Genomic DNA, 22916 nt, shown 5'->3' with positions numbered 1-22916 from the left:
CAGATGTCAAAAGATATTCAAGGGGAACAGTGATGAGCTTTAAACTAAAGAAGACAAGGATCAGAAGATTTGGGCGTTACGTCTTCTTAAGCTGCACAGAAGAATGAAGTTATATTAGAATTTAATATGATATCCTCAGTCTTGGAAATAAACAATCCAAATTTAAATCAAAGCTGGGTTGTGCTGTAAACTTACCTCTAGCATTGAAATGGAATAGTTATTTCCTATGACTCACTTTAAAGGTGAGTAGTAGGATGTTTGGTGGAGCAAATTTGGATTATGGTGGTTTTTAGAGGAGATGGGCAAAGGAGATTTTTGCTCTTTTATTTTGTTTTGGGAATGAACAGGCAAATACAGCAAAGATATATGACTCACATTTGAAACCCTATTGTACTGAGATTACTGGTTCATCTAGCTTAGACTGATAAACACAGTGGACTTTCCACCCATCTAGCAATGTAAGAAGAGCTGGGTTGATTAGGCCAATGGTCCATCTGATCCATCATTCTGTGTTCCTCAGTGGCCAACCTGGTTCTTTCAGGAAACTCACAAGCATGGAACATTAATGCCACAAACATACACTTATAAGAATTCAAAGAAGCAGTTATGGATAGATAGTCCAGGCAAAATGATGTCTGTTAGACCATGAAGAATCAGAAGCAAATGAGCAACCTAACTTCTCTTTGAATTCACCAGGTGAAAGAGACCCCACCATCTCTCTGGGTTATTGGATCAAGTTTTGAACTGCTCTTACTGTTAGGAAGATTTTTCTAACATTAAATGAGAGTCTGCCTTCTTGCAACTTACATTCTCTATTCGTTGCCCTGTACTTTGATGGGTGTGAGAACAAGTTTTGAGATTCTTCTCCATGACATTTTTTTCTGGGCTATTACATCTGCCCCCCACCCCCACCTCCAGTCATCTTTTCCGAAAACTAAACAAACTCAGCACCTTCTATCTGAGGTTTACTTTCTGTCTCCTGATATCTTTATTGCTCTTCTCTGTACCTGCTTTAATTTCTCTAAATAAAGTATTCTGTCCAGAACTGAGGTAGGGTCTGACCAAAGCAAAACAGAATACAATGATTACTTTCCATGATTTGGTGATCTGGAAATTAAGCTTCTGATGATGCAACCTAAAATGGCATTTGTCATTTTTGTTGTTGCCACATCACACTGCTGGCTCACAGGAGTGTGAAATCAAGTGTCATTCTTGGTAGCATTACCACATCAGATATCCCCTATCCTATATGATGCATTTGATGTTTACTTCCTAAATAAAAATTACACATATATTCCAAAAGGAATTTATGATAGAGATTTTATCATAATTAAAACTGTTATAAAACTGGTCAAAGTTTTCACAGGCCTTAAGCACAATGATTATTTGGCCTGTTGAATGATTGGACCCTGAACTCAAGTGTTCTGTTGGTCTCCACAGAGAGCAAAGCCAACATGTTTGCCGTGCATGATGATCTCATCTAGACCAGTTTGAAAAATACCTTCTGGAGCTCACTGGAAAACAAGGAGAATGATAAATCCAGTCAGCAGTAGCCAGCAGAACACATAAGCAGATGTGTTACTTTCAGCTGTGAGAAGGAGGAACTGGAAAGAATCAGGTTGTTCACGTGAACCATTTAGTATAGCCCATAATACTTTCCCACTGTTTTTTTGCTGAGAAAGCTACCATTTTAAATCTAGAGAACGTGTGGCAGAACTTGGTGTTAGGTTTATGCAAAGGCTTCATTTCAGAAGATGATTACCAGTCCTAAATCCTTGGATTTACATGCACAACTAATTCTATAAAGGATTTTATTTTTTTTACCATAAAAATCTAGTCCCATACCTGTTTCCCATCCAAGCCAGGCTTCCCAGGAAAACCGTCAAGGCCACGTTCTCCCTGAGCAAAGAAACATAAAAACACTATTGGAGATCTCATTCCATGAAGTAGTCTTGGAAGAGCTGAATTCTCATGCATACATTTACCAGGGATTAAACATGTAAGTAGATTGATTCAGACGGCTGGCTTTTTAAAACTATTTCTTGCTTGATTTCCTATTATGGATTCTGAACTCCAGCCTGTACTTATCCTGTACCTGATTTTGACTGCTTTGTTCTCACTTGTCCAGGATGACACCCATTACCAGTCCATCTTTGGACAATATCTACTACCTCCAGCCCATTCCCTCTACTGTTTTGCCAAAATTAGACCCAGAAGGTCCCATGCTTACTTGCTTCAGTGCTGGGATTGAGAACATCTGAAAGGTAGTGAATTAATTATTTGACAAATTCCTATATGAACTGACATCTTTATGCAGACCATGTTTGGTCAATCCAATTGGCTGAGTCATCTCCTTTCCCCCAGGCAGTCCTCACTCTTAACCCCAGGCACACCAGCAATGAATGACTCTTGATCACTTAGTTCACCGAAACCAACATTTTCTGAGTCCACCCAGCTGTTACAAAAAAATCTGGGTGGCTTTCATTTTGTTTGTTTTTACCAAATGAAGAAATATCCATGATGGTAATGATCAGGTTTAATGCAAATATAGTCAGAACCTGGGGGTGGGGGGAGAGAGGTATCACCCCCATTCTCTTCTGTCCATTTTAAACTTCCCACCATGAAACCATGGGGCAGGGAGGTAAAAGAAGATGAGAATAACTTCATTTCCATGAAGCCATTCAAGGGACAGTTAATAACCAGTAAACAATATGCATGACATGGTTGACTGACCAAAATTAGTTTAGCCACCAGAAGGCCTGGAACACTTTGGGCCAAAAATTAATCCTTTCTGGCTTTACTGTCTGGGTTGGCGAAGTAGGTTGGGGTGTTCACATGAATCATTAATTTCCCCCTTTGACCCAGTTAAGTGTGATGTGCAAACAAGGCCAGAGAGGACATGTCATCAAGGTAGCTTGAAGGTCTTGCTTCAGATAGGATTGTTATCAAACTGTATCTACAATGAAATTCAGGGTCGAAATTTTAGATTTTCATATTGCTGAATAACATGTTAAAATAGAATAAAGGGGAGTAATGCCCTAAAATCAGCATTACTTGAAAGAATCCACAATATGATACATTATCATTGCAGAAGTTTGACATAATGCAACTATGACCAGAGTATATAAGCTTAGATGACAAGAGTGAAGGTTCCTGGTCACATTACATGGAATACTTAGCCTGCATAGAATATATTATATCTAGTGTGAGTTACAAAATAGTAGACTTCCAGAGAAATATATTGTCCTGAGCATGACATGTTTGACATGGAATGTTCATCATGAGCCAATTCTCTTCTAAACTTGTGCTCATCATCATGGCATACTACTTGACAAATTATTTGTACCTTGTCTCCTCGGGGCCCTTTTTCTCCTCTTTCCCCTTGCAAGCCCTAAAAAAGAAAAAGAAACAAAGTAGAAAATTACAGGGATCATACTGGCATCAACAACATCTCTGAGCAAAACCAGATGAGGTACTGGTGGGCTAGGTATGTTCACACAGTGACTTAATAAATGTTGAGTACTGTTGAAGAAAGAACTGACTTTAGACTCTGTTTATTAAGTACGTTTCTAGAATAAAACTATACAGTTATTTTGAAAAAGAAAAGCCTTGTCTATGCTAATTGGTCTTGAAGCATTCATCAACCCACTCATTCTTTTGATTTTAAGCTATTAAAAAAAAATACTGTAAAATGTATTGCAACCAGATAAGGGAAGCTAATGAAAACTGAATGACCTTCTCCAGCAAAAGTCATACTGTAACTTCATCTGATGAACAGTGACAGTTTTCAACAAGTAAAACCTGACATTATAAGAGAGAAAAATATGCAATCCATGTGACAAGAACCCATGGAATTAGCATGATACGATCCATCTTTCTGAGCTTTGGAGAGGCCAGTATATGTACACTTGCCATGGATAGGTTATACAAATTTGACCATGGCTGATGTGGGTCTTCCAGGCTGTGTGGCCGTGTTCTGGAAGTGTTGGTTCCTAACGTTTCACCAGCATCTTCAGAGGACAGAAGCAGTTCTCTCTGTGCCCAGGATGATGTGACCCTTTTGTGGGTATTTATAGAGATCAGCAAGGGTGCCTGTGTGGGGGGGGGGGTTGTGGGTTAAGGAGTGGCTGCTTGTTTTGGTGATCAGAGTATGCGTATATCTTCCTGGGGGTTAGGCAAGGTTTTTTTATGTTGAGTTGTTAACGAGTGGCTGCTGAGGGTGATTAGCATGTTCATTGTGTGAATTGTTCACGCATCCTGGTGGTTGAGCTGAGTTCATTGACCTTTTGCAGGCTGTATTTTTCAGGATGGATAGCCAGGTTTTGTTGATTTTTAAACTTTCTTCTTTTTTATTGAAACTGTGCTGGTGTTTGTGAATTTCAATGGCTTCCTGATATAGCCTGGTACAGTGGCTGTTGGTGTTGTCCAGTATCTCTGTGTTTTCAGATTTGACCATCTCCATGAGCTTAACCATGTACAGCAGCTCACCGGATGGATAGGTTTAGGTGCATAAATTCCTTGGAGGCAGTTACTGCAAAGAACAATCTAAATTATTCCTCAATATTTTGTGAAAACTAATATCAAATCAATGGGGTATATTTACAACCTACAAAAGACAAACTGAGACTAAAAGGGCTAATTAGTATGGAGTTGTTTTATTCTTGAGCAATTATTTATCTAACTGGGAATTTGAATAATTAAGTTACAGCAAAATTACAGGTTGCACAGATGAAAAAAATACATATGTTTTCTCATTAAGCAACAAACACTGTTACACAACATATCTGGAAAGGTAGTATGGTTCAAATACAAATTCCCAGGGAACTGTTATGTCCATGGTTGACCTTCTCAGATACATGATACACAATGTGAAACTAAAAAGACTTCTGAGTAAGTCTGTTCTGCATTTCAGATTTGAGTCCAAACTTCATGGGGTATTAAAGGAGCTTCTTCTCAACTCTTCACCTTCTCCAGGGCTGGATTATCAGAAAACATATCTCGGGAACTGAATCTGAAGTGCTGCACAGCTCTACCTTTGAACATTCAGTGAAGCTGTTCTAACTTCCTTAACTTGATAATTCCCCAAATACCTGTGTATAATATATGATGCTCTAGTTCAGCTTGAGAATCAAGTATCTGTTTGCCATACAACTGAATTTTACAAATTATACTGTATTCATTTAGGATATTAAATTAGCAACAACAATAACAACAAAATTCTGACTTACAGGTGCACCAACATAACCTTGATGACCTGGTGGACCAGGACGCCCTTCTTCTCCCTGAGCAAAAATTAAAGAAAAACAAGGTTTGAGAACATAATGAAAATCTATGGTAGGTTATTTACATGAACAGATGTGCAGCTTTTCTGACCTTTATCATAATAATCAATCCTCTTTAAAAGGTAATTCTACAATATTGTAAACATCTTGTTATCCTTCCTGAAAATCAAACTACTTGAGTGTTAAAGCCAGGTGGCTATTTATGTGTTTCCAACCACCAGCATATTTGTGGTTGGGACCAAGCAATTCTGGATAAACTGACATAAATATGAAAAGTCATGGTTTTGTCCATATGTGGCAACCAGATGAGAAAGGACACATCAGCTTCTTTAGTTTATCCCATCACTGGACTAAGCCAACAACAAATTTGAGAGTGAGTGTATGTGTTTGGCCCAACTAAGTGAAAGCACCTAGTTGATCTTCACTGATCTCAGAAGTTTCAGATAATCTCAGGGCTGAGGGCTAGACTAGGAAGTAAAAAAAAAAGTATGTATGTCTGCATTCATTCATTCATTCGTTCATTCATTCATTCATTCATTCATTCATTCATTCATTCAAATCTATTAGCTGCCCAACCCCAGAGGGATGTCTCAGAAAGACATCCTGGGAGAAAACAATTGTAATATAGTTGACAATAGCCAACTTCTACTACATGGATGTATCCATGAGATCACCAGGACTTCTCCCTTATACATATTGTCCAGGAAGGATGGTTTATGTGGCCATTTATGTGGAAGGAAGGAATGTGGAAGCAATAAACTTAGTAAATCCTAGGAAGTTAAGATATGTAGGAGGGAAAGGGCAACTTCAAAAACTGCTCATGTTCCAGGACTCCAAAACTAGTCTATTGCCCAGTTGTTGTTGTTCTTTTTTCCCTAAGAATTTCCAAATTAGCTGCCCTTTAAGATAAATCAATTTCCATGTCTTATATTTTCCACACTAGAGGACAAACTGAAAGTGTGGTTTGGTCTGGAGGTCCTGATAAGTGGTCTGCAACTCCCTGAGACAAAACTTGAGAAAAACAGTATAGAGTTTGTATTTACTTCTTTAGGTTGGAAAGACATTAATACAAATGTTGGTGGATAGTTTGCTGAGACTGTAAAATATTATATGCAGAAACTTAAATAGAAAGGAGATTGCAGATCAAAACTATTTTACACTTTTAATCTTTGGTGACACAAATAAGTTTTCGGCCAGGCAAGCTATTACCATATTTTAGAAATCTAATATAACATTCTCAGTGTTGTAAAGTATTGGCACAATAATAAATGAGCCATCACATTAGTGTAAAAGCTGACTAAGGAAGTAAGGGAGCAAGGGAAAACAAATATGCTGACAACTTTACAGAATTATGTGAATACTATTTTATTAGAGTGGAAATAAGTAAATATTACTTTGCAGCTATTTTGAGCAATAATAGTAGTAGTTAATGGGGGAAAGGCACTATCAAAAGGCCTTTATACATTTTCTTTACATTTAATATATAATAAAAGTCATAACATTTTCCAGTGAACCAGATTTTAGACAAACTGTTACTTAAGAATGTGAGTTAGGTGTTTGTCCTGACCAGGAATTGGGTCCATCTGACCCTTTTTGATGGACATATTTAAGTTGAAAATCACCTTCAGTATAACTCCCAAATAGATAAATCTTTCCTGAAGGTCCTGTGAATCTCATTCATTATGTTGCTTAATATTCATATATGCTCACCTTTGGGCCAGATGGTCCAGGAAGACCAGATGGTCCAGGAAGACCAGGTTCTCCCTAAAAAAGAAGGCAAAATAATATTTATTGCAAAGACTTTCCATGGACACCTTATAAACCAGGGTATACTGAAAAATCATAAGCTACTTGATGTATGAAACCAAAAGAGATGCCTTATTTTGAGAGAAATGGAAGGTTTTTCATACAATTACTCCAAGGATTCTGGTGGAAAGATCTTCCCTAGTTTTGCTGAAGATTCAAGAGGAAGAAGATCAGATCTTCTGCATTTACCCTGCCATTTAGTTATGTCTAGAAAAAAACGATATCTTCATATCAGGCAAGGATGAACATTTTTCAAGAAAAAGGTGGCTTAATCTGTAACCATCTTTCATGCCAGAACTATTTCAAAGATTTTTTTTTTTTTAACTAGAGGTCTAGATAGAGATCTAATGATTACTTTCTCACTGTTATACAAATTTTAAGGTAGGGTTTAATCAAAAATGTCAGTGCTAAAACATGATTTCAAGGTATGCACTTTAAAATCAATCCTTCTTAATATCTTTTATTATTAATTTGCTGGATTTTGAAATTTATCGCCTTTGCCTCCCTCCAAAAAAGAAACCAAAGTTGTAACAACATCTGTAAGAGCCAATGTGATAGAGTGCTAAGGTGTTGGACTAAGTGTGGAGACCCTGGACAGATTCAAGTCCATGGAAACTTTCACAATTGTGGAAAGAACAGTTGTGCCCCCAAAAAGCGAAATTGTATCCATTGATAGTTAGCTAGCCCAGCTAGCTAAATACCATTCTTTTCTGCTGATAGAGACTGGCTCCATTCATTACCTGGGGGAAAGGTCATATCTTAAGAAAAAGCAGAGTAGATGTGTGATGAAGACATACAGTTGAATGGCATATGAGTGCAAGGGTATGTGGGAATGACCTTGGGAGACAGGAGGAAGACCTGCAGCCTTAGCAATGGTCTGATAAGGGACAGCTCAGTCTGCAGGTGGGAAAAAAGCACAGGAAGCATTTCAGGAGGGACCTTCCCTAGTTTTTTTGGAGACTAAAAACATAGGAGGGGAGAAATACTTTCAGTCTCGCAAGATTCTGTTAATGTAATATTACAATAAAGTACGATTAATTCATCTGGGTGTGCTTCTTGTCTGGACTGCCTCACAAGGCTGATCAATCCTGCAAGACTGAAAGTATTTTTTCCCAGGTCACATCTTGGAAATGCAGAAGTCTACATTCCAGCAAAAGAGGCTTCACCTCAAATCTTTTTGGCACTCTCTTAATTTTGTACCATTGCTGAAGAAGATTGCCTTCACCCTTGTAGACACTGAAGTAGATAATGATGGTTTTCAGATCCCACCAGAGTTCCTGTGTTTCCACCCATCAAATTTCAGCTGGCAAACTTTTGTTTGGAGGGAAATAAATAGCTGTGTTTTGTTGATCTGATTTGCTCAACTGCTTCTGTGAAATCTCTAGTCACAGCACAGCATTTTAATGAATGGCAACTGATATTCCTCCTCAAAGCTTCCAAGAACAGATAATCTATATGAAGTCTCTTTGCTCCCTTGGCCCAAAGATAGGATTGTTGAGGTTAATAAGCTGGTCTTATTTATTTTCTTACATTTGGAATAGCAATATTAATCCCCCAGACATGCTCCATTCAGTGAAGATTGATCTCGACTTACGCTACGAGAAAAAGAGGATTACAAAGAAAGAAGAAAAAAGCTTACAGTTTCTCCTTTGGCACCATCCCTTCCTGGGGTGCCAGGTGCACCAAGGGAACCCTTAAAGAATAGAGATTGCCACATCAAAATTAATGGGAAATCATAATATAATTAAAAGAGCATTGGCTGAAAGCAGAAGGATATGAATAATAAAGAAGGCAAATCTGATCACTCTCACTCTGGGCTACATTAATGTGTGATCTCAAAAGTGGTGCATCACCCAGTTCCAAAATACAGGGATTAAGCAGTGAATTAATTACCTGATAAATGGTGTTGGAATAATGTACTGTAATGTCAGTTCCCAGACTAAAAAGGGTTCATCAGATGAACAATCACAATCTCTTTCCTTATTAGTGAAGAGATCTACCAGTACATGAATGTACAGTTTTAAAAAATGGGGACAACTCCACCTGAATGTACTTTGGAGTTCTTGGTGCTCTCTGAGCTTGACTGTTTGCTTGGAGACATTTCATTACCCTACTAGGTAGTTTGCCCTGCCAGTTTTGGTGGTGGTGTGGTTTCCTCCTTCTTCCTCCTTTCCATAGCCCCATCAAAACTGACAGGGCAAGCTACTATATATACACAGGCAGTAAACCCCACAGTCATTCATTCTGATGATGTTGCCTAGCTGGGTAATGAAACATCTGCAAAGGACCAAGCTCAGGGAGCATCAAGAACCCAGTTCAACCCTGAGCTACAGATTTTTTTTTCTACTAAATGTACTTTGGCATATATTGGTTGTAGACTGGAAAGAGTTCAGTTGCCAGAATTCCTGTAATCCCCTCCCTTTTTTGTCTTAATAAAACTGATTAAAGAGGTTCTGTGAGAATGGTGCTTGGAAGTATTCCTAGGTTCAGGCAGATGCCAGAGAGCTGTTATGTATGACAAACTGGGAAAAGCCCACTTCGCTTTATATCTCAACCATGAGCAGGTCAAGATAAACTATTGCTCATGTCGCTGGATCCTTAACAATGCCATCGAATTCTTTCAATCTTCTTCCCTTTTCTCTTCTCCACATATCCCCAGACTAGGAGGAATAACGTATTAAGAAGACAGTTGTGTTATAATGTCTCTGAGATGCTTAAAAACCAGGAAAATTCTGAGTTCTGTAATGATGCAATTCAAGAAATGTTTTAGCACCCAAATACCAGTTTGTGGAGTCCTAGGGGTACTCTGAGCTTGGTGGTTTTCTTGCAAACGTTTTGTTACCTGGCTAGATAACATCTCTTAGAGCAAACCCAATTCCATTCTAGCACTGAAGATGTCACCTAGCTGGTTAATGAAACAGTTGCAAGAAAATCACCAAGCTCAGAGAGCACCAAGGACTCCACAGTTCAACCCTGAGCTACATATTTTCTCTTCTATAAATACCAGTTTCTTAGAACTGGTTCCATAGCACTTGATCCTTTCTTTCTCTTTTCCTTCTTTCTCTTTTCCTTCTAAGCTATCTTGTACCAAAATGCTTCAATGGGCAGGTGTTAAATCAGATTAGAAAAATTAATGATGTGGGAAATGGAAGATTTTATATTTAAGCCTTAGAATATCCAAATACCCTATTTAGAGCTGAAAATTTATTGAAGATGTCATTATTATTCAAGCAGTTGACCATCAAGATTATGATTTCTGTTTTCATTTTCTACTGAATTTTCTATAATGTCATACCTGATGTTTCACAATTTGCACTGATGTTCACATTTTTGCATTTGACTGAAGTACGCTAGCTAACGAAAAATACAGCAGAAAAAGTCACATTATAAAGTCCCAACTATTATAATCACTGTGTTCTTTTTTATGTCCATGGGAAATACTAACAATATTTATCCAGATAGATAGATAGATAGATAGATAGACAGACAGACAGACAGACAGACAGACAGACAGACAGACAGATAGATAGATAGATAGATAGATAGATAGATAGATAGATAGATAGATAGATAGATAGATAGATAGATAGATACCTTTTCTCCTCTCTCACCCATTAAACCAGGTAAACCTTGGGGTCCTTTTTCACCCTAAAAGAGCAGAATGGAAAATATTTGCATGAAATATATCTTCCTCTTAACATAGATCAAGGGAATTTAACTACTAAAATCCACAAGGAATCATGTCGATATGTTGGTATTTTTGAAAAGGAACTGAATCACAGGCTTTGCTAACAAGGCAAATTTCTGAGCTGCAAACTTCATGATGCCAACATACCACCTCAAGTTTACGCAACACAGTAAATGGGATTTAACATCCACTGTCAACAAATTGTGAATGTCAGTAACATGGAGGCTGGAAGACCTTGCAATGTGGAGGAATGATGACAAGGAAAATTGAATTTTACCTGTCCTATGATTCTGACCTGTTTCTCCTCTCTAAAGCTGCTATGTGCATTTCAAAGGAAACTATAAATCAATAAATCAGGATTGTGTGTAATGATGTCTGGAAAGGGTAAAAAAGTCAAGATGTCTGTCATGACAGCAAGACAACCCCTCCCCGCCTTTATATGTGTCCACATATTGGTGTTGCACACATATAAAAAAGGGCTGGGAATTTTACCATGCAGTCCAAACTGCCATCATGACTTTGTTGACCTCCACTTTGCACAGTTTGGGACAGCCAGGTGAAAGTCTTGAATGTGGCTTCCAAAACCCCTCCAGCTTTTAACCTGACCGAAGGTAACATTTATTTCTTTGCCGTAATGCGTAGGCTGTCTATTCAATATTGACTTACAATGGTATATTAAAAGCATCCATAAGATCTGTATCTTAAAATCTCTTTAAAAGTTTTTTTATAAAAAAATCTTCCGTTATCTTCCAAGACTTGCTTAAAAGCCCTCAATTGCTTCCTATTCAATAAAAGACTGGGGACTATTCTCATCTCAGACAGTCAGCTGTTCCGTTGTAATGTGGCTATCATAGAAAATGCCATTTTCTGACTTCTCACTCTTCTGATCTCTCTAGAGGCAGGTGTCAATAGCATCTTTTCCCCTTAAGATTGTGTAGGATGGGCAGAAGGTAGCAAGATCCAAGCCTCTTAGTACAATGCTTAACTAATTCAATTTAAGTTGAATTACCTTTCATTTTTCTCCTGGGTAGAGCTACTTTTTAGAGATGATGTTCTTTGTGTGGTATGCTTAACAAATGGTATGCCCCACAAAAAGAACATAATGAGGTCTTGGCATGGGAAAAAAATATGTTCTTCTGCAATAGAAGTTTCCCTTGGAAATCAAATAGTCATTCTGGAGAGGCAATGCATTTTTGAAACCATGACACAGAAAGAGATTCCTCTCATCTCCTCCATGTTTCTGCAGCTGATGAGGTATCCACAGAACTGATGGCTGGTGTGGGTCTTCCGGGCTGTGTGGCCGTGTTCTTGAAGTTTTGTTTCCTAACGTTTCGCCAGCACCTGTGACCGGCATCTTCAGAGTGCAGGAGCACAGACAGGAGCAGTTCTCTCTGTGCCTAGGGTGATGTGACCCTTCTGTGGATATTTATAGAGATCTGGGGGGGGGGGGGGAAGGGGGGATGGGGGGGTGAAAGCAACATGTGACTGAAGAAGAAAAACAGCCACACACCAACAAAGTATTTCTGCCCTATATCAAAGGGGTCACAGACCGCATGGGAAAACTGATGGAAAAACACAATTTCCAAACAATCTTCAGACCCACCAGAAAAGTACAAGAAGTGCTAAAATCAGCAAAAGACAAAAGGGATCCCCTCACCGCCGCAGGAGTATACCGCATACCATGCAGTTGTGGGCAAGTATACATCGGAACCACAAAACGCAGCATCCATACCAGGATAAAAGAACATGAAAGGCACTGCACACAACAGCAACCAGAAAAATCTGCAGTAGCTGAACATGCTCTCAAGCACACTGGACACAAAATCCTATTTGAAAACACAGAGATACTGGACAACACCAACAGCCACTATACCAGGCTATACCGGGAAGCCATTGAGATTCACAAACACCAGCACAGTTTCAATAAAAAAGAGGAGAGTCTAAAAATCAACAAAACCTGGCTACCAATCCTGAAAAATACAGCCTGCAAAAGGTCAAGGAACTCAGCTCAACCACCAGGACATGTGAACAGTTCACACAATGAACTTGCTAATCACCCCCAGCAGCCCCTCGTTAACAATTCAATAGAAGAAAAAACCCTGCCTAATCCCCAGGAAGATACACACAGATGCTGACACCAAAACAAACAGCCACTCAGTAACCCAACCCCCACACACACACACCCAATCCCCCCCTTTCCCCCCCCCCTCAGATCTCTATAAATACCCACAAAAAGGGTCACATCACTCTGGGCACAGAGAGAACTGCTCCTGTCTGTGCTCCTGCACTCTGAAGATGCCGGTCACAAGTGCTGGCGAAACGTTAGGAAACAAAACTTCAAGAACACGGCCACACAGCCCGGAAGACCCACACCAGCCATCAGTTCTGTGGATACCTCATCAGCTGCAGAAACATGGAGGAGATGAGAGGAATCTCTTTCTGTGTCATGGTTTCAAAAATGCATTGCCTCTCCAGAATGACTATTTGATTTCCAAGGGAAACTTCTATTGCAGAAGAACATATTTTTTTCCCATGCCAAGACCTCATTATGTTCTTTTTGTGGGGCATACCATTTGTTAAGCATACCACACAAAGAACATCATCTCTAAAAAGTAGCTCTACCCAGGAGAAAAATGAAAGGTAATTCAACTTAAATTGAATTAGTTAAGCATTGTACTAAGAGGCTTGGATCTTGCTACCTTCTGCCCATCCTACACAATCTTAAGGGGAAAAGATGCTATTGACACCTGCCTCTAGAGAGATCAGAAGAGTGAGAAGTCAGAAAATGGCATTTTCTATGATAGCCACATTACAACAGAACAGCTGACTGTCTGAGATGAGAATAGTCCCCAGTCTTTTATTGAATAGGAAGCAGTTGAGGGCTTTTAAGCATGTCTTGGAAGATAACGGAAGATTTTTTTATAATGTGCCCAGAGTGATGTGACCCTTTTGTGGATATTTATAGAGATCTGAGGGGGGGGAAGGGGGGATTGGGTGTGTGTGGGGGGGGGTTGAGTTACTGAGTGGCTGCTTGTTTTGGTGTCAGCATCTGTGTGTATCTTCCTGGGGATTAGGCAGGGTTTTTTCTTCTACTGAATTGTTAACGAGGGGCTGCTGGGGGTGATTAGCAAGTTCATTGTGTGAACTGTTCACATGTCCTGGTGGTTGAGCTGAGTTCCTTGACCTTTTGCAGGCTGTATTTTTCAGGATTGGTAGCCAGGTTTTGTTGATTTTTAGACTCTCCTCTTTTTTATTGAAACTGTGCTGGTGTTTGTGAATCTCAATGGCTTCCCGGTATAGCCTGGTATAGTGGCTGTTGGTGTTGTCCAGTATCTCTGTGTTTTCAAATAGGATTTTGTGTCCAGTGTGCTTGAGAGCATGTTCAGCTACTGCAGATTTTTCTGGTTGCTGTTGTGTGCAGTGCCTTTCATGTTCTTTTATCCTGGTATGGATGCTGCGTTTTGTGGTTCCGATGTATACTTGCCCACAACTGCATGGTATGCGGTATACTCCTGCGGTGGTGAGGGGATCCCTTTTGTCTTTTGCTGATTTTAGCACTTCTTGTACTTTTCTGGTGGGTCTGAAGATTGTTTGGAAATTGTGTTTTTCCATCAGTTTTCCCATGCGGTCTGTGACCCCTTTGATATAGGGCAGAAATACTTTGTTGGTGTGTGGCTGTTTTTCTTCTTCAGTCACATGTTGCTTTCACCCCCCCATCCCCCCTTCCCCCCCCCCCCCAGATCTCTATAAATATCCACAGAAGGGTCACATCACCCTAGGCACAGAGAGAACTGCTCCTGTCTGTGCTCCTGCACTCTGAAGATGCCGGTCACAGGTGCTGGCGAAACGTTAGGAAACAAAACTTCAAGAACACAGCCACACAGCCCGGAAGACCCACACCAGCCATCGTATGCCAGCCGTGAAAGCCTTCGACAATACATATCCACAGAACTGCTATTTGCAAAACCCCCAAATCTTCCAAGTTAATCTCCTTCATAGCTATGAAACTCCAAATTTTTGGAAGAACAGCCCTGGATCATTTCTGGTATCTACATTCTCCAAAACAGATCTTTATCAGAGCAAAAGGTTGGGCTTTTTCCCATAGACTGTCTTTTGTATATTAAGATAGTCACACTGATTAAGATCATTGATCCCAGATTTGCAACTTAATCATTTTTGAATTATTCTAAATTTTATGTTAGGGCCAACAGATCTGAACTGCAGAACTCTGGAGGCAGGGACATCAGCAGAGGAGAAGTTAAAAAAAAAATCAACTTGTTAGCCACAGATGTATGGTCAAAGCCTCACCCCATTTTTACATGTGTTGCTCATGTGATGGACATAAAAAAAGTGGGGGGATGATCATGCAATAGTGGCCATCATCTTGACTTTTTTAACCTCGCCATAAATGTCCCTGCCTGGTGGACCCCTTGATTTGCTTTTTCTGGCCCAGAAAAGTCCGTCCATGTTTGTCAAAGTTGCTAAGTTCATTGATCTTGCAGCAAGAAGAGCCTGAAACTTCTAGGAGAAAGAATGCACAAATTGTTGTCCATTATAAGCCCTGAAATCTCACTGTAAATAAAGACATCTATTAGCTTAATTCAAATGAATCATTTTTTGTAAACATGGCAACAAAAGGGAGGTTTGAGGTCCTGGAAAGCAATCCATCTCTCCTCAGAAAATTGGCTAACAAATTTGGAATGGAACATCCCACTTAGCAACTCAGCCTTATTCTCATTTAAGCAATTAAGTTCTATAGATGCCTTATGGCCAGGCACTGAAGGGGCAAATAATAAGAGAAAATGATATAAATTGAATACAGATGACTCTGGTTAAATGACTAGGACAATTTAAATGCACTTGGAAAGAGGAAATTATTAGTGGTGGGTGCAGGATGATGAAAAATCAAACTTGGTTTTCCTTCAAATGAAATTTTTCCAGTTTTACATTTAGGCAATTGCTTCACTTGATTTTTTTATCCCAGTTCTTTTGTATAAATATAAATGAATGGAAAACAGACATGCTTCAAAGCACCAGCTTGGATCATTATTGTTATTCACCACAATGGTTTTTAGCTCCACTAAATCTAAATAAATGCTTAGAAAAATATAATAATAGCAATAATAATATAGCAATAATAATATAGCAATAATAATCATACAATAGCAGGAATAATAATAATATCAATAATAATAACACAGCCATTATCATCATCATCGGAGCATAAATCCATGTAACTGAAAGATTTGCATGCCAATTTTTGCTTGAATGTTTCCTGCAGGGAAAATGTTCACAGTATTAAAGGAGCCAGTAGATGTCAGTGTGCCATTAAAGATGCCATTAAAGGCCATTTGCTTTCTTGGGGAAGGAGGAAATCAGAATAAAATATTTTGGTCCACTCCAAAGCGAAGAACAGCCAAATAAACTTGCAAGCTCATTTGCCCTCCCTGAAATTCCTGTGGTGCTGAGAGATCAGCTGCTGAGGCACGCAATTACGGGATCTTGAAACCATTATATGTTCAGTATTTTGGGTCAGTGAATAAAACAGAAAGCCTGTAATTGCTGTGTTGTAAAGGGAAAAGAAAAAACACAACGTAACAAAAAAAACTGAGTTTTCTTATCTGAGCACAAAAGGACAAGAGAGCTGGTATTTGGAGACCTTTCGAGGGCAGATATTCATCACAGTATGTGTGTGTGTGTGTGTGTGTGTGTATAAGAAGTATGAAGATAGGATGATGATGAGAAAATCTTGTCATCTACCAATTTCTCCCTTTCCTTTGCTATTAGAGCTGGCAGCTTTGGCAATCCAAACAGAAAGGAAGGACGAATTGAAATATAATTTGAAAAAAGTATATGTTCAGTTATCTAATCTCCCACCTCAAAATGCCAATTTTTCCTGTTTCATTCAAGGACAGCTTCTTGGGGGAATGGAGGAGAGTTATGAAATCGTCAAGCCTTGTTGCTGCTCAGGAGAAACATCTGGGAGTTTCCCAAAAAAACATGTTCCACTAAATATAGCAAGATTATTGGGATGGGGGAAGGGGGGGTTATCCATAAAAAGTCAAATAAAGTTTCCTTTGGGAAAAAAAAGCCCTCCACCTAAATTGAGAAGAAAAGACAAGTCAAGAACAATTGGCGGCAATTTAGCCCGAGAAGTTGTGAGAACAAGGTACGGCTGAACACATTCCAGTTCTAAAACTTTACTGTGTTTGGAAGGGCTACTTCAGTTCTTTTGTCAAACTGAAAGGAAGAGACCATCTGTGTCTGGTGCATTTATATCTGCACTGATGCCAGATTTGTCAGCTGATACTACCATACAGGACTGGTGGTCCACGTCTCCCAAAAGTCCATCTTCGCTCTTGAAATATAGCATCCAGAGCCTTTGATTGGCATGAAGACCAAAGAGACACAATCAAATCACCCACTGCTTTTGCTCTCTTTGGCTATCCACCCAAAAGAAATGTTGTTTAGCTGCAACATCAGGTTTTCAGCAGAGCATCACACTTGATCTTAGCCAGGCTTTAAGCTAATCTGATGATTTGCATAGGTTTTTAAACATCTTCCTGGCAGGTGGCTTACGGGCCGAATGGGAGTTGATTCACAGATGGGCAGTTCAAATTTGCAGGTTGTTCCCTGCAGATGCCTATGGAAGATGAGTCTTGCTCACCAGTGGCTCCTTCTCTGCCAGCTTGTTGGAGTACAACCAGAGGCATCTGCAGGAGAGGGGTCCAGAAGGCAGCCTCACCCACACGATTGAAGCCCTGCGGCTGTTTTACATGCAACATCTATGCAAAACAGAAAACAGGGATGGGATTTCAATGGGGTGGGCATAATTGGCATCTTGGCTTCATTAAGCTCTCCGTCCACCTGACTTACTTCGGCCATGTCATGCGACCAAACTAACTGGAAAAGGTGGTGATGCTTGGAACAGTCAGCGGTAAAAGGAAATGGGGCCACCCCAAAACACGGTAGCTAGACACCCTCAAAGCCGACACCAACCAGAGCATAAAACAACTGAATGAAGCCGTACAAGATTGGAAAATGTGGAGACAGCTGGTCCATAGAATGGCTGAGAATCGGACAGGATTGAACAGATAGTGTGATCATCATCATCCATTTACACAAACACCCACCCACCCATGATGGATGGTTGTGACAGGGAAAAATTGAAGCAGTTATTATTTATTTATTCATATGATTTATATGGCCGCCCAGATTATCAAGCATAATCCTGGGTGGCTCACAACAGCAATGTACAAAAATAACAAAACTCAAGAAATTAAAGCCATTATATACAACCAAGGCACTACAGTACCCCAAATATGCATGTGCTGAGCTCAACTCTCATCCTGATTGAATGCCTGGGGGAAGAGTCAGATCTTAAAGGCCCTGCAGAATGCCAAGAGGGTAGGGGCCTTCTAGATCTCTGGTGGAGGCTACAAGGCAGGGACCACTCCTGAGATAGTCCACCTCCTAGGTCCTGTTTACTAGAGGGGGCCTGGAGTGCACCCATCATATATGATTTGGTGGGATGGGCAGATATCCTATGGGAGTGGTAGTCCCACTAATAATCTGGCCTCATGCCACTTGGGGCTTTAAACGTGATAACCAGGATCTTGAATGTGCACCCAGAAGGAAACTAAGAGCCATTGCAGCCTGCACTGCAGCAATGTGATGCAGGCAAATTTCTGGACACCAAGAGCTGTCCAGAAATGCCACTGCTTTCAGAACCAATTGATGGTTCTGGGTGGTCTTCAAGCATAGCCCCATGTGGTGCATACTGCAGTAGTCTAATTGGGAAGTGACTAAGACTTCAGCGAAAGCAAGCAAGGCCTTGTGGTCCAGGAATGGGTGCAACTCGAGCAGAAGATGGTTCTGTGCAAAAGCCCCCCTAGTCATGGCTGTCACCTGCTCCAGGTGAGCAGGAGCTGTGAATCCAGAAGAACCACACACTGAACACCAACTCTGCTTGGGGGAGTGCTACTAGGTCAAGAATTAAAGATGGGAAGTCTCTGGATCCAGAGGACCCAAAAATCCAGAGCCACTCCATTTTGAACTGCAGCTGTTCCCTCTCCATCCAGACCTGTACGGCCTCCAGGCACTGGGAAAACACCACAGCATCACTTGTCCAGTCTGAGGGAGAGATGTTATAGCTGGATATCATCAACGTTCTGATGATACCACACCCCATGCTACCAGATGACCTCACCCAGTGGTTTCATGTAGATGTTAAACAGGAAGGGTGAGAGAACTGAGCCCTAAGGCACTCCACATAAAAAGGTTCTAGGGTACCTCTCCCCCACATCAACACTGACTGGAATTGACCACAAAGGAAGCATAGCATGGTCAACAGTATTGAAAGTCATCCAGAGATCCAAGAGGACCAGGGCAGATGCACCACCCCCATCCCGAACCCTCCAAAGGTCATGCCCAAGTGTGACCATCTTCTCAGTACTATATTCCTGCCTGAGCCCCAACTGAAAAGGGTCCTTATCAGTGATTCTCAACTTTATCAACTTAAGATGTGTGGACTTTAACTCCCAGCAAGCTGGCTGGGAAATTCTGGGAGTTGAAGTCCACACATCTTAAAGTTACCAAGATTGAGAAACACTGGCCTGTATGTGTGTGTGTGTGCATGTGTGCACACTTTTATTAATTTTATTTTAGCAGTTTACTAATTTTAGCATTTTATTAATTCAAGATCCTCTTATGTGTCTGGTTTCCTTTTAAGGAATTTGTAGTCTGAACAGATTAGAAGTATAATAGTATTTTATTGCATTTTTATCTTACCTTTTCCCTGTGAGTTACCCTGGACTGAGAAAAAGTATGTGAACTCATAGTAACATAGCATTTCCTAGTTTTTCAGTGATGGTCCTAGGGCAAATGAATCAAAATCTGCCTTTTTAAAAAAGTGATTTGAGGAAAACAATGTTTAAAATAAAGATTTACAAATCAATGTGCAGTTTACAGTAGAAAGAGAACCAAATTGAGTTAGTGATAGGGAACTTGGTCAATAATTTCAAGCAAATACAATTAATTTGCAATTTCCTGATTGATTAACACAACCATCCTTCTGATACCCCATATCTCTGAATGTACTTCTCACCACATATATTGCAAATAAAAGTGTGCATATTAAGGAAAGTTGCATGAAATGCATCTGTAAGACACACAAAACTAACACAGACTACACCACACATTCAAGGTGTTCTTCAACTTAAATTTTAACCATACCTTTTCTCCTTTTTCTGCTCGGCCAAATGTTTCCCCACCCTGAAAAGAGAAATTAATAAATCCAAGGTCAGCAGATGCAATAAGGATATGCAAGAGTGTGAGAAATCATGCATAATGATAATAGCTGTGTCAAGCTATGAAACAGCAATGAAGAAATTTAATTAATACACTGTGTATCTTCTGCTACTATAGAGGTTATAAACCATGAATCAGACTGTATGGAAGATTCTAACCCCGATGTCAAGGAAAGTCTCTACTGTCATGAACTTGACTAGGAACAAAAGGAAACTTCTTCAAACTGGTGCTGTTCAGGCATGTTGAACTTCAGCTTCCATAATCCCTAGGTAATATGGCTAATTGTTATGGGACAGGGGAGTTGCTTTGATACAACTGGATAATAACCAATTTGACAAAGTGTGGTCTAGAACATAACACTTGAAACCTGTCCTTCATTAGCCCTTCCATTTAATTGATTTCAAATTGTGAAGGATCAGAACATTATTTTATCTTTCACAATAACAACTAGAGGTCTTTAGAAGACAGCTGGAGAAACCAGGCATCAAGTAGAATTTTTATGAAGGGTTCTAAGGCTTGGTCCAAGATTTAGGTATATGTTCCAATAAATGAGATCAGAAAAGTTCTAATTAGAATTTCTTCTACAAGACATGGGGTGGATTCAAGGACAATCTCTTTAACTGTGTGAAGTCAGTATTATTTCTGCTTCTATTTTTCAAGCTAGTTCTTTAGATCCCTTCAGATATAATTCATAATAAAACTTTGGCTGTAGTCAGATGCTGAAGTATGGAGAAAACCACGGATATGAACACCCTGGCATAGGTCTCTTCCAACCAAGATTTCTCCATATGGATAAACAAAGGTCTAAACAGAAATTGTAACTATGTTTGGCTGATTGTGGCTTTGGCACACTGAAGAGGAAGCTTCTACAATCTGGTTTTCCTATTATGGGAAGGTCAGGGATATAAACTGTGGGTAGAGTTCATGAGAACACTACAGGTCTCCTCCATAGCTAATCATTTTAAAATACTCAGCTGGGGTCTTTAATATCTGGATTTAGAATTTTGTTTAAGCTAGTCCATCAGGACCTATTCTGATTCTCACTAGTGTATGGCTATTTTAGGATAGGAAGGGAATATTTAGGGTATCATAAATGTTCTTACTGGTTCTCCTTTGTCTCCCTTTGGGCCAGGAAATCCAATTGGTCCAATATCTCCCTTGACAAAAATAAAGATATGTTAGTAAAAAGGGTAGGTTTTTATTATACCAGCCAGGTTTATTTCACAATAACTTAATTGTGAATTATACATTTCTTCATCTAGTAAAAGGAGTCAGAGAGGAAGGAGAAGAAGAAGGGGAAGGGGAAGGGGAAGGGGAGGAAGGGAGGAAGGGAGGAAAGGAGGAAGGGAAACAGAAAGGGGAGGGAATTTTATTTACAAGACTTAGGAGATGTCTGTTAATTAGATACAGGAAAATATTGGATAGGCCAGGAAAAGGAACAGAGATTACTTGAGGAAAATGAATACGGGATTCATATTTGTCTAGACAAGAGCTGTATGCAAAAATATTGCCACCATACAGATGTTCAAATGTGTCTGATCCTAGGTCCTACTGTACTGTCTTCTTCTAGTGCCCCAATGGCCTAAATTCTAATGAACTAAGAAAGAAAATACAATAACTGTGAAGTACAGTGCATTGCATAACGTACCGGATGCCATCTGCAAACATGGTAATGGAAAATACGATCATCTGGCCATTATATTGTGCAACCTTAAATCATGGGTGAAAAAAACTTTGAAAGAAGAAAAAAGAAGAATATATCCTTTGACAAAAAGCCTTTAATACAATGTCAGTGTCGGAGAAACCACTCAGCACAATGAACAAAATGTGTAAGCAGGTCTGTTTCAAGCGTTAAGCAGGAATCTGTATTGTCCCTGGCACAGTTTTAGAGATGGTGTGGGATATTCTAAATGGAATGAGTTTTTAAGGTTGATTTCTAACACAGGCATCCTGTTCAATAATTGCATTTCATTCTATTAAGTTGGCTGTGCCTTAGCCTTTTTGGAATCCTCTTGGGATCCAGCCATTGTTAAGGTGATGGCTATTAGAAGATAGTGTTTTGGTCATCAGACAATAGTCTTCCTCTTTCAGCAATTTCTCATGCCTTTCTGTGAAAGGCTCCCTTATTAGTTAAAGTGCCACCAGTTAAAAACACGTGGCTTCTTTATTTAAGGTTGCAGAAAGACCGTGAATGGAGTACAAAAAAAGAAGAAGAAATCCTTAAGAAAGTGCATGTAGCTTATATTTCATTTTTTAAAATGTGTCTCATCCTTTGGATAACACTAACCTTCTGTCCCCTCAATCCTTCAAATCCAGGGAGGCCTCTCTCCCCCTGAAACAAAAGATGTAGACTACTGAACAGCAAAATTCCTCATTGCTTCCAACATGTTATGAATCCTGACTCTTGGGGCTACCATCTCTTCAGATGACCACTACATGGCAAGCATTACATACTTGTAGGTTTGCCTTGGTTTCATCAAATGGTCATCCAGATTTTTGCAGCCCAGAAATTGTAGCCCTACTTAAAACTTAATGTTTCTTATTATCCACTTTTCATTTCTTTCTTGCAGAACAGAAATGGTCAACTTTTTGGTGGCCACACTTAACTTCTGGGAAGGAGCAAGGGTGGGGCCATGTCAACAAGTAGATGGGGCTGTTAAAAATAGTTTCTTGTATCCCCCCCCCCCCTCAATAGTTCTATATCTATTTTAGGGCTTATACTAGAATTTTTATCAGTTTCCCATGTCAAAGGTGGCATAAAACTATGCCTGCAGTTTGCAGAATCATGAGCAGAGGACCCTCTCCCCAAAGTGAGCAAGGGGCTACAGGTT

At 39.8% G+C, this 22916-nt stretch overlaps 1 protein-coding gene across 1 annotated transcript in view; it reads right to left on the bottom strand.

Annotated features, from left to right (window-relative positions):
• The window catches only part of COL22A1 (collagen type XXII alpha 1 chain), a 173695-nt gene that overhangs the window by 85042 nt on the left and 65737 nt on the right, over nucleotides 1-22916 (bottom strand). The window contains exons 10-18 of the mRNA XM_088148939.1: nucleotides 22373-22417; nucleotides 21189-21242; nucleotides 20011-20049; nucleotides 10683-10736; nucleotides 8728-8781; nucleotides 6993-7046; nucleotides 5229-5282; nucleotides 3347-3391; nucleotides 1846-1899 (exon numbers count right to left, since the gene is read on the bottom strand). Coding sequence (XP_088005065.1) covers nucleotides 1846-1899; nucleotides 3347-3391; nucleotides 5229-5282; nucleotides 6993-7046; nucleotides 8728-8781; nucleotides 10683-10736; nucleotides 20011-20049; nucleotides 21189-21242; nucleotides 22373-22417 — 453 coding nt within the window. The remainder of the gene's footprint in view (nucleotides 1-1845; nucleotides 1900-3346; nucleotides 3392-5228; nucleotides 5283-6992; nucleotides 7047-8727; nucleotides 8782-10682; nucleotides 10737-20010; nucleotides 20050-21188; nucleotides 21243-22372; nucleotides 22418-22916) is intronic.

This window comes from Python bivittatus, unplaced genomic scaffold (assembly GCF_059951505.1).
Source record: "Python bivittatus isolate LINGU-HERP-01145 unplaced genomic scaffold, Pbiv_v1 ctg000590_np1212, whole genome shotgun sequence".
NCBI classification, from domain to species: Eukaryota; Metazoa; Chordata; class Lepidosauria; order Squamata; family Pythonidae; genus Python; species Python bivittatus.
The sequence above is the reverse complement of the archived record's forward strand: the minus strand, read 5'-3'. Positions and strand labels throughout refer to the sequence as shown.